Here is a 15,034-nt window from a genome sequence, read left to right as displayed (position 1 = left end):
CCAGCCTGGACAACAGAGCAAGATCCTGTCTTGAAACCACCTCTGCAAAAATTATAAATGAGAAAATCATTACAGTGAAAGAGATCTGACCTAACCAACTCCATCTTGATTCTAACCTCCAAGCTCTCCTTGTTTATTCCTGGGCATAGGCCAAACTAACCTTGGGAGGAACTTAGTTTATAGTTTAACTTTGAAACAAAGATGGTAACAGCTCTTTCCCAAAAGAAGCCCCCTTCATGCCTGAGGATTAGACTGCCTTTGCAGGACTAACAAATTAGCTACAACATAGAAATTATGATTTAGGAGTCATGCATCTGAAGGCTGCCAGATTTTGAACCTCCTCAAATTGCTCCTGGGGATAACATCACTATTGTAAACCTAAAATCAGTGCTTGAGATATTTTGCAGACCCTGCACTTGATGATTCCACTAGCATCACTCAGATCAATAAACTGGCTCATCTGGTCTTGTGGCCCCGACCCAGGAACTGACTTAGCATAGGAGGACAGCTTCGACTCCCTTTGATTTCATCTCTGACCCAACTAATCAGCAACTCCCCACTTTCTGATCCCCCTACCCACCAAATTGTCCTTAAAAACCACAATCCCTGACATTTCAGGGAGACTGATTCAAGAAATAAAACTGCAGTCTCCCATACTGCCAACTCTGCAAGAATTAAACTCTATTGCAATTCCCCTGTCTTGATAAATTGGCTCTGTCTAGGCAGCAGGCAAGGAGAACTCATTGTGTGGTTACAGTCTCAAAAAAAAAAAAAAAGAAAAGAAAAGAAAAAATATTTAAGCTTGGCACCATTATTTTTGTTGATGGTGAAAATACAACAAGGGGCCAGGCATGGTAGCTCATGCCTGTAATCCCAGCACTTTGGGAGGCCGAGGCGGGTGGATCACAAGGTCAGGAGATCGAGACCATCCTGGCTAACACAGTAAAACCCCATCTCTACTAAAAATACAAAAAATTAGCCAGGTATCATGGAGGGCGCCTGTAGTCCCAGCTACTTGGGAGGCTGAGGCAGGAGAATGGCGTGAACCCGGGAGGCAGAGCTTGCAGTGAGCTGAGATCCTGCCACTGCACTTCAGCCCGGGCAACAGAGCGAGACTCCATCTCAAAAAAAAAAAAAAGAAAAAAGAAAAAGAAAATACAACAAGGGTACACAGAAGACAAACAGTCCCCTGGCATAACAAGAGTCACTGTAGTGAAGAGGACAGATTTCTCAGCCAAGAATTAGCTAAAGGTGCCAACTCCCTTCCTCTAGCCTCTTCAAACTGCTAAGCCTCAACAAGAGGATTGATGCCTGGTTGGAGGTCCCTCTGGCCTCCTTTAGGACCACTGCAGGACCTGTGCCTTTGACCCACACCCACTCCTCATGTGTGACATTGTGGTTTTCTACTACATGACATATTTTCCACAATTATAAAAGATTCCATGCTCACATCCGGGGGACAGCCTTGGAGTCCCCTATTGTTGGAGTTTGCTCCAGTGCCAAAGCAGAGAGGAAAGAAATGGCATATAATCGTGACTCTTCTCCCTAGGCAAAATGGCATGTAATTGTGACTCTTCTCCCTCGGCACTACAGATATTTCCCCTTTCCTCATGCCAATTCATTTTTGTTTCCTTATCTCTTGTCTTCACATGGTTTATAAAGAAAAATATTTGCCTCGTAAGTGGAAAGCAAGAATAGTAATTTCATAAATATAATATGATATATTGTATAATAGTAGTAAGACAAAGAAGAGAGAAAAAGAAGAGGAAGAGAATAAGTGGAGAGGGGAAGAGAGAAGGAAGGAAGGAACGATTTCTGTGAAACCACCCAGAAGTTCTTCTGAGTTCTGCGTCTTAGTAAACTGTTCCTAGATTTAAGCAGGTACATATAAATGAATAAACCTAACACTTGACAGTTTCTAGTCTTAATGATCCCTTGTGGCTACTTTAAAGAAAGATACTTTTAAAGAACTGAACAATTTTTACATGTATTAGAGCAATAAGAAAATGTTCTAGCCTGTTATGTAGAAATTGCTGAATTCTTGTGGATCAGGTTAGAGGTAACATAAGTACTCAACAGTAACTATTGTAAATACTTTTTAAAATAATTCAGATAAGCACTACATTAAAAATATGCAGAGTTTATTAGGTTGATGCAAAAGTAATCGCGGTTTTTGCCATTATGTTTAATTATGTGTGTTTAATGGCAAAAACCGCAATTACTTTTGCACCAACCTAATAAAAATAATATCTAAACAGCAGTATACCTTAAATTTATTTTTATATTTCATCCAGTACATTTAGGAATTTTTGTTCTGAATTATTTACTGGCTTAGTTTTGCAGTTTTTTAATTTAAAAATTTTAAATTGTGGTAAAATATACATAAATTTATCCTTCTAACTAGTTTCAATTGTACAATTCAGTGGACTTAAGTACATTCACATTGTTGTGTAACTTTGAATTTAATTTTTTTTTTTTTTAGAGGGAATCTTGCTGTGTTGCCAGGCTGAAGTGCAATGGCGCTATCTCGGCTCACTGCAACCAACCTCTGCCTCCCGGGTTCTATCAATTCTCCTGCCTCAGCTTCCTGAGTAGCTGGGACTACAGGCAGCACGCCACCAGGAGATCGAGACCATCCTGGCTAACACAGTAAAACCCCGTCTCTACTAAAAATACAAAAAATTAGCTGGGTATCATGGAGGGCGCCTGTAGTCCCAGCTACTTGGGAGGCTGGGCTAATTTTTGTATTTTTAGTAGAGAGGGGGTTTCACCATGTTGTCCAGGCTGGTCTTGAACTCCTGACCTCAAGTGATCCGCCCACCTCAGCCTCCCAAAGTGCTGGGATTACAGGTGTGAGCCACCACACCTGGCCTGAATTTAAATTTTTTAACCCAGTTTCTATTACACTGAAAATTAAGATATACATAATGTTTCCATGACTATATTTTTACAGTTTATTGTTCATAACTACTGTGTATTAATGCATCAAGGCAACTGCATAAAGAGGAACTGAAGCTCACCCCTTGCTTATGATTGTGATGATTTTAAAGAACTCTGGAAGTTCAGTGAGTCACTGAATTAACCTACCAAGAATTTTTTCTGTACAAATGTTTTCATTATACAGGGAAATTTCTCTTCAGGTGTTTCTTTTCCCTCCTTAAAAGTTTATCTTCCTTACAAACAAATTATATTCCATGCATGAACATAGGACGAACATAGCAAAACTGGGCAGTTCTGAACAAGATTTTTTCACATTGCAATAATCTGTGACCAACTAAAGCACTGCCAAAGTGTCAGACTCAGAATTCAAGCAAGTCAGACTCGCTTTAGATAAGCAGTGCTTGCATTATTTAAGGTCATTTGAAAACTCATTCAAGAGGTCGTCTGTTTTCACTTAAAAGCAGTTTAGCTTAACCAGCTGAAGAGCTTACATTTAGAAATAACATTGGACTGCAAGTCACGTATTCTTTGACCTTGAGCAAGACCTGTCAAATTGCTAGAAGGATCAGTTGTCTCATTTTCAAATGAATAAATTAAACTAATTAAATAGGCCGGGCGCGGTGGTTCACGCCTGTAATCCTAGCACTTTGGGAGGCCAAGGCGGAAGGTGGGGTAGGGGCGGATCGCTGGAGCCCAGGAGTTCAAGACCAGCCTGGACAACATGGAGAAACCCTGTCGCCACTATTAATAAAAATAGAAAAATGAGCCTGACGTGGTGGTGCACTCCTATGGTCCCAGCTACTCGGGAGGCTGACGTGGGAGAATCACCTGAGCCAGGGGAGTTCCAGGCTGCAGTGAGCCGAGATCGCGCCACTGCACTCCAGCCTCGGCCACAGATTGAGACCCTATCTCAAGAAAAATTTTACAAAAATTAACTAAATAGAAAATATTTCATTATATTTCTCAACATCTTTAAGGTTCTTGGTTGAAATGACTGGGCTTTATTATATACTAAGCCCAACTTCGTAGACAATCACTTTGCTTTCCCTTCCAAAATCCTTCGCCTCAAAGCCACTGACAATCGAAAGCGGGCTTCTAACAGAACCAGCAGTCTTCACAAGCGGTTGGTCTATATCCCCAGCACTTTGTCAGAGCGCGAATAGAGGAAAGGCGGGGCCTAGAAGGCGGGGCTAGGAGGGCAATGGGGCGGGACAGAACGGATTGAGTTACGTCATTTCCGCCTGCGACGTTACCTAGGAGTCCAGCGGCGCCCGGGCCAGCAGCGATTGGTAGGTGAAGGGAATAGTGTCCCTTCTCTCAGCGCGTACTACTGTTCCGGTAGCCTTCGTGCCCACTGGTTTGAGCCTTCGTTGTTTCAAGGCCCTAAAGAACCCATACCCTTGATACCATTCCCCATCCGCCCCTCTTAAGGACGTTTCATTCCTCTAAAGCCCTCCCAGCGAGGCCTCCAGCTGGTTTACCGTCCTGCCCGGGAGTAACCCCTGCCTCAGAGCTCCTTTCCTCGCCCTCGGTGAAGTTGCGTCGGGCTGGTTGACAAGTCCTTACTGCTCATACTGCGCCTTCACAGATCCCCACACCCCAATCCTCCGCAAAGATATTACTCCGTCCACCTTCCCGCTGACCGGGAAGTACACATTAATCTTCCTTAGATTTTTCCTCATTTCTTTCCTTTGCCCCCTCCCATTTGTTTTACGTCTTTTCAGTTTTTTTAGAGATGGAAAAGGGAAACGCGTTTTTAAAGAATAGGTTAGTTGTTTTTCTTCTCCTGCCCCTAGCATCAAGGACCACAGGTAAAAAGGAAAAGCGAAGTTACGAAACTTATAAAGGCCACGAGAATCATTTGTTTATTCAATAAATTTAGTAGAGGAAACAAAATAGGACGTATACAGGTTCCAATTCAAGCAAAGTAACGATTGTTTGCTGCTTTAAAAGTGAAACCAAGAATCCAAACACGTCTTGTGGGCTTTTTTCCACGAAGCATAAAAATAAATAAGTGAAAACATCATCTATTATGATAAAAAATTTTATTGATTAGGGATATAATAAGCTTGGAAAATACTTATCTGTGAATCTACAAGTGGCACATGGGTGTAGTAAAATACTTCATTGCCTGAGCAGTTGTTTGATAGTACATTTTATTTGGTTAGTTTTTTGTTGTTGTTTTTGAGAAGGCATCTCGCTGTGTTGCCCAGGCTGAGTGCAGTGGCGTGATCTCAGTTCACTGCAACCTCTGCCTCCCGGGTTCAAGCTATTCTCCTGCCTCAGCCTTCCGAGTAGCTGTGACTGCAAGTGCGCGCCACCACACCCAGTTTATTTTTGTATTTTTAGTAGAGACAGGGTTTCACCATATTGGCCAGGCTGGTCTCAAACCCCTGACTTAAGGTGATCTGCCCACCTTGGCCTCCCAAAATGTTAGGATTACAGGCGTGAGCCACCAGACCCGGCCTGGTAGTACATTTTAGTATCTTAAAACTTACGAAGGGTTTTCACAATGGTTAATTTATCTGGAGCATCATAATAACCATATAAAGTCGATCTTATTTCTTATCTAAAGCCAGCAACGGTCCCACCCTCCTTTCTGCTCCAGATGGTGTCCTCTTACACCTACTCAAAGGTTTTACCCTTTAACTTATCCCTTTTTTTTTTGCCCCTTTAAGTTCTCCGTCACTTTAATTTCTCCCTCACTACTGGATGGTACATTTTAACATGCTTTAGAATCTGTCGGTTTTTGTTGTTGTTGTTGTTTTTTTAGACCGAGTTTCACTCTTGTTGCCCAGGCTGGAGTAGTGGCATGATCTCGACTCACCGCAACCTCCGCCTGCCGGGTTCAAGCAGTTCTCCTGCCTCAGCCTTCCTGAGTAGCTGGGATTACAGGCATGCGCCACCACACCCAGCTAATTTTGTATTTTTAGTACAGACGGGATTTCTCCATTTTGGTCAGGCTGGTCTCAAACTCCTGACCTCAGATGATCCGCCCACCTTGGCCTCCCAAAGTGCTGGGATTACAGGCGTGAGCCACCGCGCCCGGCCTTTTTTTTTAAAAAAAACTTTTAATCCATTCTCACTCTCTAGCTACACCCCATTTTTCTGCTCCCTTACAGCACTCCAAAGAATTACTACTGTACTTACTGTCTCAACTTTCCCACTTCCTCAACCCAACCCAAACTTCCTTCCCTGCTTACTCCACTGAAGCAGTGCCTGTACGGTCACTAGTGACTTTATCTGGCCAAATCTCCCTTTTTTTCCTCTGTATTTACTTGCCCTTGCAACAATATTTGACACAATTGAATATGTTCTTTCTTGAAATTGTGGAACTTCATTGTTTATTTCTGAATCAGATAATTTTGAATGCTGGAATATATTTCCTCTATATTTTGTGTATTCATAAACATATAATGGTGGCATTTATGACATACTTTTTTGGCAGCTTCTAAACACCCTTTAGCCTATGTCACTAGAGAAGCAGGAAGCAGGTGTATGCAGAAAGCCCGTGTAAAATTATTTAGATCAAAGTATTCAATAAACTGGTTCAGGATTTTCAAGGGATTTTTAAGATCCAGTGTTAAATTTCCACCTACAAAATTGGGAATGTATTTGGGAAAATGATGAAATTGTGATGAATTAATGCTAATGCTGTCATGTTAAATAACACACACACTACATTGATAACAGGTAAAAAATCACACAGTTTAGTTCTTGGAAAGAATATTAAAAGACCCATTTTAATCCTAATATCTAATTTACGTTTAGTTTTTTACTTTTCTAAAATTTAGAGTCAAGCATTCCCATAGAATGTTTATGGGCATAAATTAGACACCATTTTTGAGGACAGTTTGGCAGTGTTAGGTTTTAATATGCACGCTGTATTTTTAATGAAGTTATATTGTATATATCTGAACTAAATGCACATTGTGGAAAAAAACCAACAGCATAAAAGAGTATACTGGAACAAAAACATCTCTTCCCTTTCCGAACCCAGGCTCCTCAGTCCACAGGTCCCTTCCTAGAGACAATCATTCTTAGTAATTTCTCATATCCCTTTCCAGAGAGAGTCAATTCAAATATATATGTGCGCCAGGCGCAGTGGCTCATGCCTGTAATCCCAGCGCTTTGGGAGGCTGAGGTGGGTGGATCACGAGGTCAAGAGATGGAGACCATTCTGGCCAACATGGTGAAACCCCATCTCTACTTAAAATACAAAAATTAACTGGGCACGGTGGCGCACACCTGTAGTGCCAGCTACTTGAGGCTGAGGCAGGAGAATCGCTTGAACCCGGGAGGCATAGGTTGCAGTGAGTGGAAATCGCGGGGAGGCTAAGGCAGGAGAATCGCTTGAACCCAGGAGGCGGAGGTTGCAGTGCACCGAAATCGCTCCACTGCATTCCAGCCTGGCGACAGAGCGAGACTCTGTCTCAGAAAACAAACAAAAAACAGAAATATATATGTGCATACCTTTTGTCATAGCAATTCCACTTGTAAGAACTATCCTACAAAAATTGTTGCTGCTGAGCGCAATGGCTTATGCCTGTAATGCTAGCACTTTGTGAGGCCAAGGCGGGTGGATTTCTTGAGGCCAGCAGTTCGAGCCCACCCTGGCCAACAGGGTGAAACTCTGTCTCTACTAAAAATACAAAGATTAGCCGGGCATGGTGGCACACACCTGTAATCCCAGCTACTCAGGAGGCTGAGACATGAGAATCACTTGAACCCGGGAGGTGGAGGTTGCAGTGAGCTGAGATGATGTCTCTGCCCTCCAGCCTGGGTGACAGAGCAAAATTCTGTCTCAAAAAAAAAAAAAATTAACAAATCTTTTAGGCCTGAAATATCATTCCTTAATCTCATTTGTGCTAACAGTTATTTGTAAATTAAGAGAATAATTGTACTTAAAATGTTATCTCAGTTTCCTAACTGGAATAATGCACATGAATAGTTTTTATTTTGGAAAATAGTTTGTATTATAATAATATGATTTATTGAGTGGCTATGGTGGGTCAGAAACTATACTAAATGCTTTACCTGTGTTATCTGACTTAATCCTAACAATTCTATGAGTTAGGTACAATGAGTCCCCATATTTTACAGATGAGTAACTTGAAGTTTGAGTGAGTTAAGTAACTTCGGCAAAATCACGCAGCTAAGAATGAGGTAGAATTTGTTGAGATTTAAACCCTGGTCTATCTTGCCTCAGAGTCCAAAGACTTAACCTGTCTTCCCATGCCTCCTATATTAATAAGGCTATTTGTAGGGAAAGCAAAAAAGACATAAGTTTTTTTCAGAGCGAACCTTCTCCCAACTCTTAAAAATGTGAATTTAAAAAACAACAATTTACCAAATTAGGAAGAAAACACCTTTAGTTTTAAGCATCTGAATAACTTTCAACGTCAAAAGGGAAAAATGGCAAGTTGAGAAATATATAAATACATTTTTCTTATGAATGGCGTATCCTTTTTGAAAGTTTTCTGTTTAGCCTCTGTCTTTCTAAACATATTAGTAGATGTATGTTATATGTTTAAATAGGTCAGGGCTTTGGGATTTGTAAATCCTTACACGTTTTGCATTTTACATGCACCAATTCAGAGTTTAAATTTTTATTATTTTTAGAGACATGGTCTCATTTTGTGGCCCGGGCTGGAGTGCAGTGGTGCAATCATAGCTCACTGCAGTTTTGAACTCCTGGGCTCAAGCCATCCTCCTGTTTCAGCCTCCCAAGTAGCTAGGACTACAGTATGTGCCAACCTGCCCAGCTTTTTGTTGTTGTTGCTGTTGTTGTAGAGATGGGGGTCTCGCTATATTGCCCAGGCTGGTGTTGAACTCCTGGCCTCAAGCAATCCTCCTGCCTTGGCCTCCCAAAACCATGGGATTACAGGCATGAGTCACTATATTCAGCCCAGAATTTTAAGCTTTTAAGCAACATTTATTCACTTTGGATTATGATAAAGCATGTCAGAACCATATTGCTACTGTAAATGTAATGAGTGACATTATTCTGTGAAGTATTAATAACTCTTAAGACTAAGTAAAAATCCATGTTTCTCCCTGTATTCAGTGCATGACCTTTTTTTCCTTTTATATTTGACCACATAAGGTCTAATTTTAGGTTAGGGACCTGCGCAATTTTGTGGATGCAACTCTGTCTCTATGCACGTTAAGAAAGGTTTATTTGAAGTCATACAACAGGGTATGTAAAAGTCATGGACTTTCAAGATAAACTTGAATTCAATAACTGGTTTAGTTACTCACTATTTGACCTTAGGCCTTAAAGCCTAGGCTCCTCATCTCTAACACAAGCATATTAGCAAAATCTGTTATGCAGGGTTGTTGCTGGAACTAGAAAAAAATATACAAATTAGAACATATTAAATCACCAATAATTGCTGACTACTTTTGGCGCAGTGGCTCATGCCTGTAATCCAAGCACTTTCAGAGGCAGAGGTGGGAGGATCGCTTGAGTACAAGAATTCAAGACCAGCCTGGGAAACATAGCAAGAACCTGTCTCTACAAAAAATTTTAAAAATTAGCTAGGCATCGTAGCATGTGCCTGTAGTCCCAGCTACTCAGGAGGGTGAGGCAGGAGGAGCAATCGAGCCTAAGAGTTCAAGGCTGCAGTGACCTATGATCCTGCCATGGCATTCTAGCCAAGGCAACAGAGAAAGACTCTGTCTCTTAAAAAATAAGAAGGTGACTATTTTTATTTTTATTATTTTGATACAACATCTTATTTTAATTGTTTTATTTATACAACTCTATTTAATTTTCACTGAGTTCTAGTGGTAGTTTTATAATAGAGCATATAAAATAATTTTAGGCTGGGCGCAGTGGCTCACGCTTACAATCCCAGCACTTTGGGAGGCCAAGCCAGAAGGTGTTTGACACCAGCCTGGGCAACATAGCAAGACCCTATCTCTACAAAAAAATAATAATGAAAAAAAGAAAGCCAGGTGTGGTGGTGCACGCCTACAATCCCAGCTACTTAGGAGGTTAAGGCAAGAGGATCACTTGAGCCCAGCAGTTTGAGGCTACAGTGAGCTATCATCGCACCACTGCACTCCAGCTTGGGTGACAGAGCAAGAATGTGTCTCTAAAAAAAAAAATAAATAAAAATGAAAGTAAATTAAAATTATTTTAAATGTACCCTTTTTGCTCATTTTCTTTTAGGAATTTCAAATGCCTTGGAAAGAGGAATCAGAATTTACAAAGCAGGATAAGGCTGCCAGAGTCATTCAGCAGGCCTGGAAAAGTTTCCTTGTGAGTTTATTTAGAAGTTTTATTGAAATATAATTTTTATGTCATAAAATTTAAAGTGTACAGTTCAATTTTTTTTTTTTTAAGACAGAATCTCTCTCTGTTGCCTAGGCTGGAGTGCAGTGGCATGATATTGGCTCACTGCAGCCTCTGCCTCCCAGATTCAAGCAATTCTCCCACCTCAGCCTCCCCAGTAGCTGGGATTACAGGTGCACCACCATGCTTGGCTAATTTTTGTATTTTTAGTAGAGACGGGGTTTCACCATGTTGGCCAGGCTGGTCCCGAACTCCTGACTTCAGGTGATCCACCCTCCTTGGCCTCCCAAAGTTCTGGGATTACAGGCGTGAAAATTGCCTGGGGTTTTCCCACTCCTGAGTGAGAACACTGGGTAGACAGAATACTAACAAAAGATACTCGTACTAGCGCCTAGAAAAACTGACACAGACTTTCATTCTTAAGTATTAATGGACAACCAAGGTTCACTTTTTTTTTTTCCCACATAATTGTGAGATTTATTGAGTGAGATACCACTTTCCATTTACCAGAAAGGCTGAGATCAAAGTTTGTGGTTCTGGGGACAGGACTGGGATGGCTGCGACGGGAATGTGGAGACCTCTCACTGCATGCCCTTCCCTACTTTTTTAAATTTTGTGCCATCTGCAAACATTACCTAGTCAAAAAATTAATAAAATACTTAAAAATATGAGTTGGTTAGGACATGGGGAAATAGGCATTCTTGTTCTGACAGGAGGTGGTGTGACAGAAACTTCTGTGTGTTGGACAATAGTGATATTTATCCAAATGTTAAACAGGCACACCTTTTACCCAATGATATCTGGTCTAGTCTAGGAACTTCACCCACACCTGGGGGAAACGACACCCAAGTCTGTTCACCACTGCATGATTTGTACTGATCCTGAGAGGCTGGCCTGAGCATCTAACCCTCTTTGAAGACCATGCTGACTCTGAACAAAGACCAGAAGCTAGACTTCCTGTCTGGCGATCTTCTCCAACCACCTCTTTTTTTTTTTTTTTTTTTTTTTTTTGAGACAGAGTCTTGCTCTGTCTCCCAGGCTGGAATGCAGTGGTGTAATTTTGGCTCACTGCAACCTGCGCCTCCCAGTTCAAGTGATTCTCGTGCCTCAGCCTCCTGAGTAGGTGGGATACCAGCACGTGCCACCACACCCAAGGTTCACTTTTAGGAAAAACCAATAATGTCAAAACAAAAAGAAAAAGAAAGAAAAAAACGGTAGAACCTGAAGAAAACAAAAATAGTAATAAATTTAAATTAGATCAGGATATTGAGTGTCTCTAAGAGGGTTATATATGGGAGGAAAATGGTACCCCATGCAATAGAAAGTATGACAGAGGCTGGATTTAGAAAAAAGAGGTTAGAAACTCTGAAAAAGAGCTAACTGTGAAAGTCATGGTTCAGATATGACAGATTAAAATTGTTCTAAGATGTGAAGAGAATACATTTGCTCTTGATTCCAGACACAGCATCTTGATTCTAGATACAGTCAAGTGGGTGACTTCTAAAAAAAGGATGCATAGTTTTAGCACATTGCTTGGCTGTAGAAGTGAATTATTTGCATAGTTATAGTAATGTAAATGTAGGGATTTTAAAAAGTTAAATATTTTAATCAAAGTGACATGCGTACTTCTTTAATAAGTAATCTAGAATAATTTATTATGAAAAATAAATATTTTACCCCATCCTACTTTCTTTCACCCTCATACACTAAAAGCAACCATTTTTAACTTTCTTTTTTTGAGATGGAGTCTTGCTCTGTTGCCCAGGCTGGAATGCAGTGGTGTAATCTCGGCTCACTGCAACCTTCGCCTCCCAGGTTCAATCAGTTCTCTGCCTCAGCCTCCCGAGTACCTGGGATTACAGGCATCCACTACCACACCCAGCTGATTTTTTTGTATTTTTAGTAGAGATGAGGTTTCACCATCTTGGCCAGGCTGATCTTGAACTCCTGACCTAGTGATCCACCCACCTCTGCCTCCCTAAGTGCTGGGATTACAGGCGTGAGCCACCGCGCCTGGCCCATTTTTAACTATTTTTATTGTAGATCTTCTAGTAGTTACTTCCATGCTTCTAAATAATGTGCGTGTACAATTATCTTTTATTAACTTTAGAAGTAATCTGTTGGCTTTCTGCAAAGATAATTGAGAACGTAGGTTACTTACCCTCCACAGCCCTGCTTATCTCCCCTCCCAGTATCATCATGTTATTTTTTTAGTTCCTCTATTTTATTACCTTATTGGTTTAAAGAATATTTAAGTCTTAGTTTCTTGTTCCATCAGGCTGACATAGAATCACTTGACTTCCCATTATATATGATGAGAACATAAGTATCCCTACCCTTTTCTTTACCTCTCCTCTCCATCTTCAAACCGCCAAGATCTATTACCTGTACTATTACGTTATAAATATTCTCTGGAGGAGTTCATACATCCTGAATGCAAGTCCTTTGTTAAATACTATATGTGTTGAATATCTTCTCCCAGGCTTGCCTCATTCCTCTAAGATGTTCTTAATGAAAAGAAGTCTTTAATTTTAATAAAGTCCAATTTGTGACTTTTTCTCTTTCTTTCCTTCTTTCCTTTCTTTCTTTTTTTTTTCTTTCTTTGACAGGGTTTCACTCTTTTGCCCATGCTAGAGTGCAGTCGCATGATCACAGTTCACTGTAACCTTGAACTCCTGGGCTCAAGCAATCCTCCCGCCTCATCCTCCTGTTTGGACAACAGGTGTGCACTACCATGCCTGGCTAATTTTTTAATTTTTTGTAGAGACAGGGTCTTGGTATGTTGCCAAGGCTGGTGTTGAACTCCTGGCCTCAAGCAGTCCTCCCACCTTGGCCTCTGAAAGTGCTGAGATTACAGATGTGAGCCACCATGCCCAGCCACCACTTTTTCTTCATGGTTAGTGCTTTCTGGGTCCTGTTTAAGAAATTTTGTCTAACCTAGTCAGAAGATATTTTCCTTATGTTTGTTCTAGAGGCTTAATTGCTTTAGTTTCAGATTGATATCTAGTATCCATCTCAAATTAATTGTTGTGTATACTTAGAGGTACAAAGTTCATTTTTTTCTTATGGATATCCAACTGATCAAATACCTTTGAAAATACCATCCTTTTCACAATGAATTGCTGTGGTGCCATTGTTTAAATCATGTAATCATATATGTAAAGTGTTTCTGTAGTGTCTATTCTGTTGCATTGGTCTATTTGTGTATATTTATTTGTTTATTTAAGACAGAGTCTCACCCTGTTGCCTAGGCTGGAGTGCAGTGGCACAATCTCAGCTCACTGAAATCTCCACCTCCCAGGTTCAAGTAATTCTCCTGCCTCAGCCTCCCAAATAGCTGGGACTACAGGCATGGGTCACCACGCCTGGATACTTTCTGTACTTTTTGTAGATGGGGTGTCTTGCCATGTTGCCCGTGCTAGTCTCTAACTCCTGAGCTCAAGTGATCTACCCGCCTTGGCCTCCCAAAGTTCTGGGATTACAGGCATGAACCACCACAGCTGGCCCATGTCTTTGGATCTTAAATTTCTCTCCATGTTTTTTTTTTTTTTTTTTTTGAGGTGGAGTCTTGCACTGTCACCCAGGCTGGAGTGCAGTGATGTGATCTCAGCTCACTGCAACCACCGCTTCCCGGGTTCAAGTGATTCTCCTGCCTCAGCCTCCCGAGTAGCTAGGATTACAGGCATGTGCCACCACACCTGACTAATTTTTGTATTTTTGGTAGAGATGGGGTTTCACTATGTTGGTCAGTCTGGTCTCGAACTCCTGACCTCGTGATCTGCCCGCCTCGACCTCCCAAAGTGCTGGGATTACAGGCATGAGCCACTGTGCCTGGCCTCTAATTGCTTTTTTATAAATTCCTTTGGATTTTCTTAGTCATGTTATCTTTGAATGATGACAGTTTTACTTTTCCTTTGTGAACGTTGTATCTTTGGTTTATAGAAACACCATTGATTTTTGTATGTTGAGTTTGTAACTTTACTAAATTTGCTTATTATTTTTAACAGTTTTTTGATAAGAGTATTTAAGGTCTTCTGTATATAAGATCATGTCATCTGGAAACAGAGACAATTTAACATCTTCCTTTTCAATTTGTATGTCTTATTTCTTTCTCTTGCCTAATTTCTCTGGCTGAGACTTCCAGTGCCATGTTGAATACAAGTAGTAAGCAGGGGCATCCATGTTCCTGATCTTAGAGAAGAAACTTTTAACTTTTCACCATTGAGTATGATGTTAGCTGTGGGCTTGTCATATGTGACCTTTAAAGGTAAATTAAGGAATATATTGAGACAAACAAAATGGAGACACAACATACCAAAACGTATGGGATGCAGCAAAGGCAATTCTAAAGGGGAATTTCATAGCAATAAATGCCTACATCACAAAATAAGAAAGATCTGAAACAACCTAATGTTACACTTCAAGGAACTAGAAACAGAAGAACAAACTAAGACCAAAGTTATCAGAAGGAAGGAAATAAAGGTTAGAGCAGAAATGATTGAAATAAAAACTGGAAAAACAATAGAAAAGATCAACAAAACCAAGAGTTGGGTTTTTGAAAAGATAAACAAAATTGGCAAATCTTTAACTAGACTAACTAATAAAAACAAGAAAATCAGGTGTGGTGGCACACGTCTGTAGTCTCAGCTACTTGGGAGACTGAGGCAGAAAGATCACTTTAGCCCAAGAGTTTGAGTCCAGCCTTGGCAGCATAGTGAGACTACATCTCTAAAAGTAAATAAATAAATAAATAAATAAATAAATAAAAATGTAAAAGTAGGCCTGGTGCAGTGG

At 40.7% G+C, this 15,034-nt stretch overlaps 1 protein-coding gene across 11 annotated transcripts in view; it reads left to right on the top strand.

Annotated features, from left to right (window-relative positions):
• The first annotated feature begins 4,170 nt into the window (after nt 1-4,170).
• Nucleotides 4,171-15,034, top strand: part of C9H11orf65 (chromosome 9 C11orf65 homolog) — a 156,931-nt gene continuing 146,067 nt past the window's right edge. For 4 of the 11 annotated variants that reach the window (XM_057299237.1, XM_063608259.1, XM_055094807.2 and 1 more), the window contains exons 1-2: nt 4,171-4,229; nt 10,118-10,207. In XM_057299237.1, the coding sequence (XP_057155220.1) occupies nt 10,127-10,207 (81 nt within the window). In that variant the 5' untranslated portion in view covers nt 4,171-4,229; nt 10,118-10,126. Of the gene's footprint in view, nt 4,752-9,046; nt 9,140-10,117; nt 10,208-15,034 lie in introns of those variants that run through there. The other 7 variants (XM_055094805.2, XM_063608257.1, XM_055094798.2 and 4 more) reach the window with 4 other exon arrangements.

The sequence above is a fragment of the Pan paniscus genome, chromosome 9 (assembly GCF_029289425.2).
Source record: "Pan paniscus chromosome 9, NHGRI_mPanPan1-v2.0_pri, whole genome shotgun sequence".
In the NCBI taxonomy this organism is placed as follows: domain Eukaryota; kingdom Metazoa; phylum Chordata; class Mammalia; order Primates; family Hominidae; genus Pan; species Pan paniscus.
Note: the sequence above shows the minus strand (reverse complement) of the source record. Positions and strands in the feature narration are given on the sequence as shown.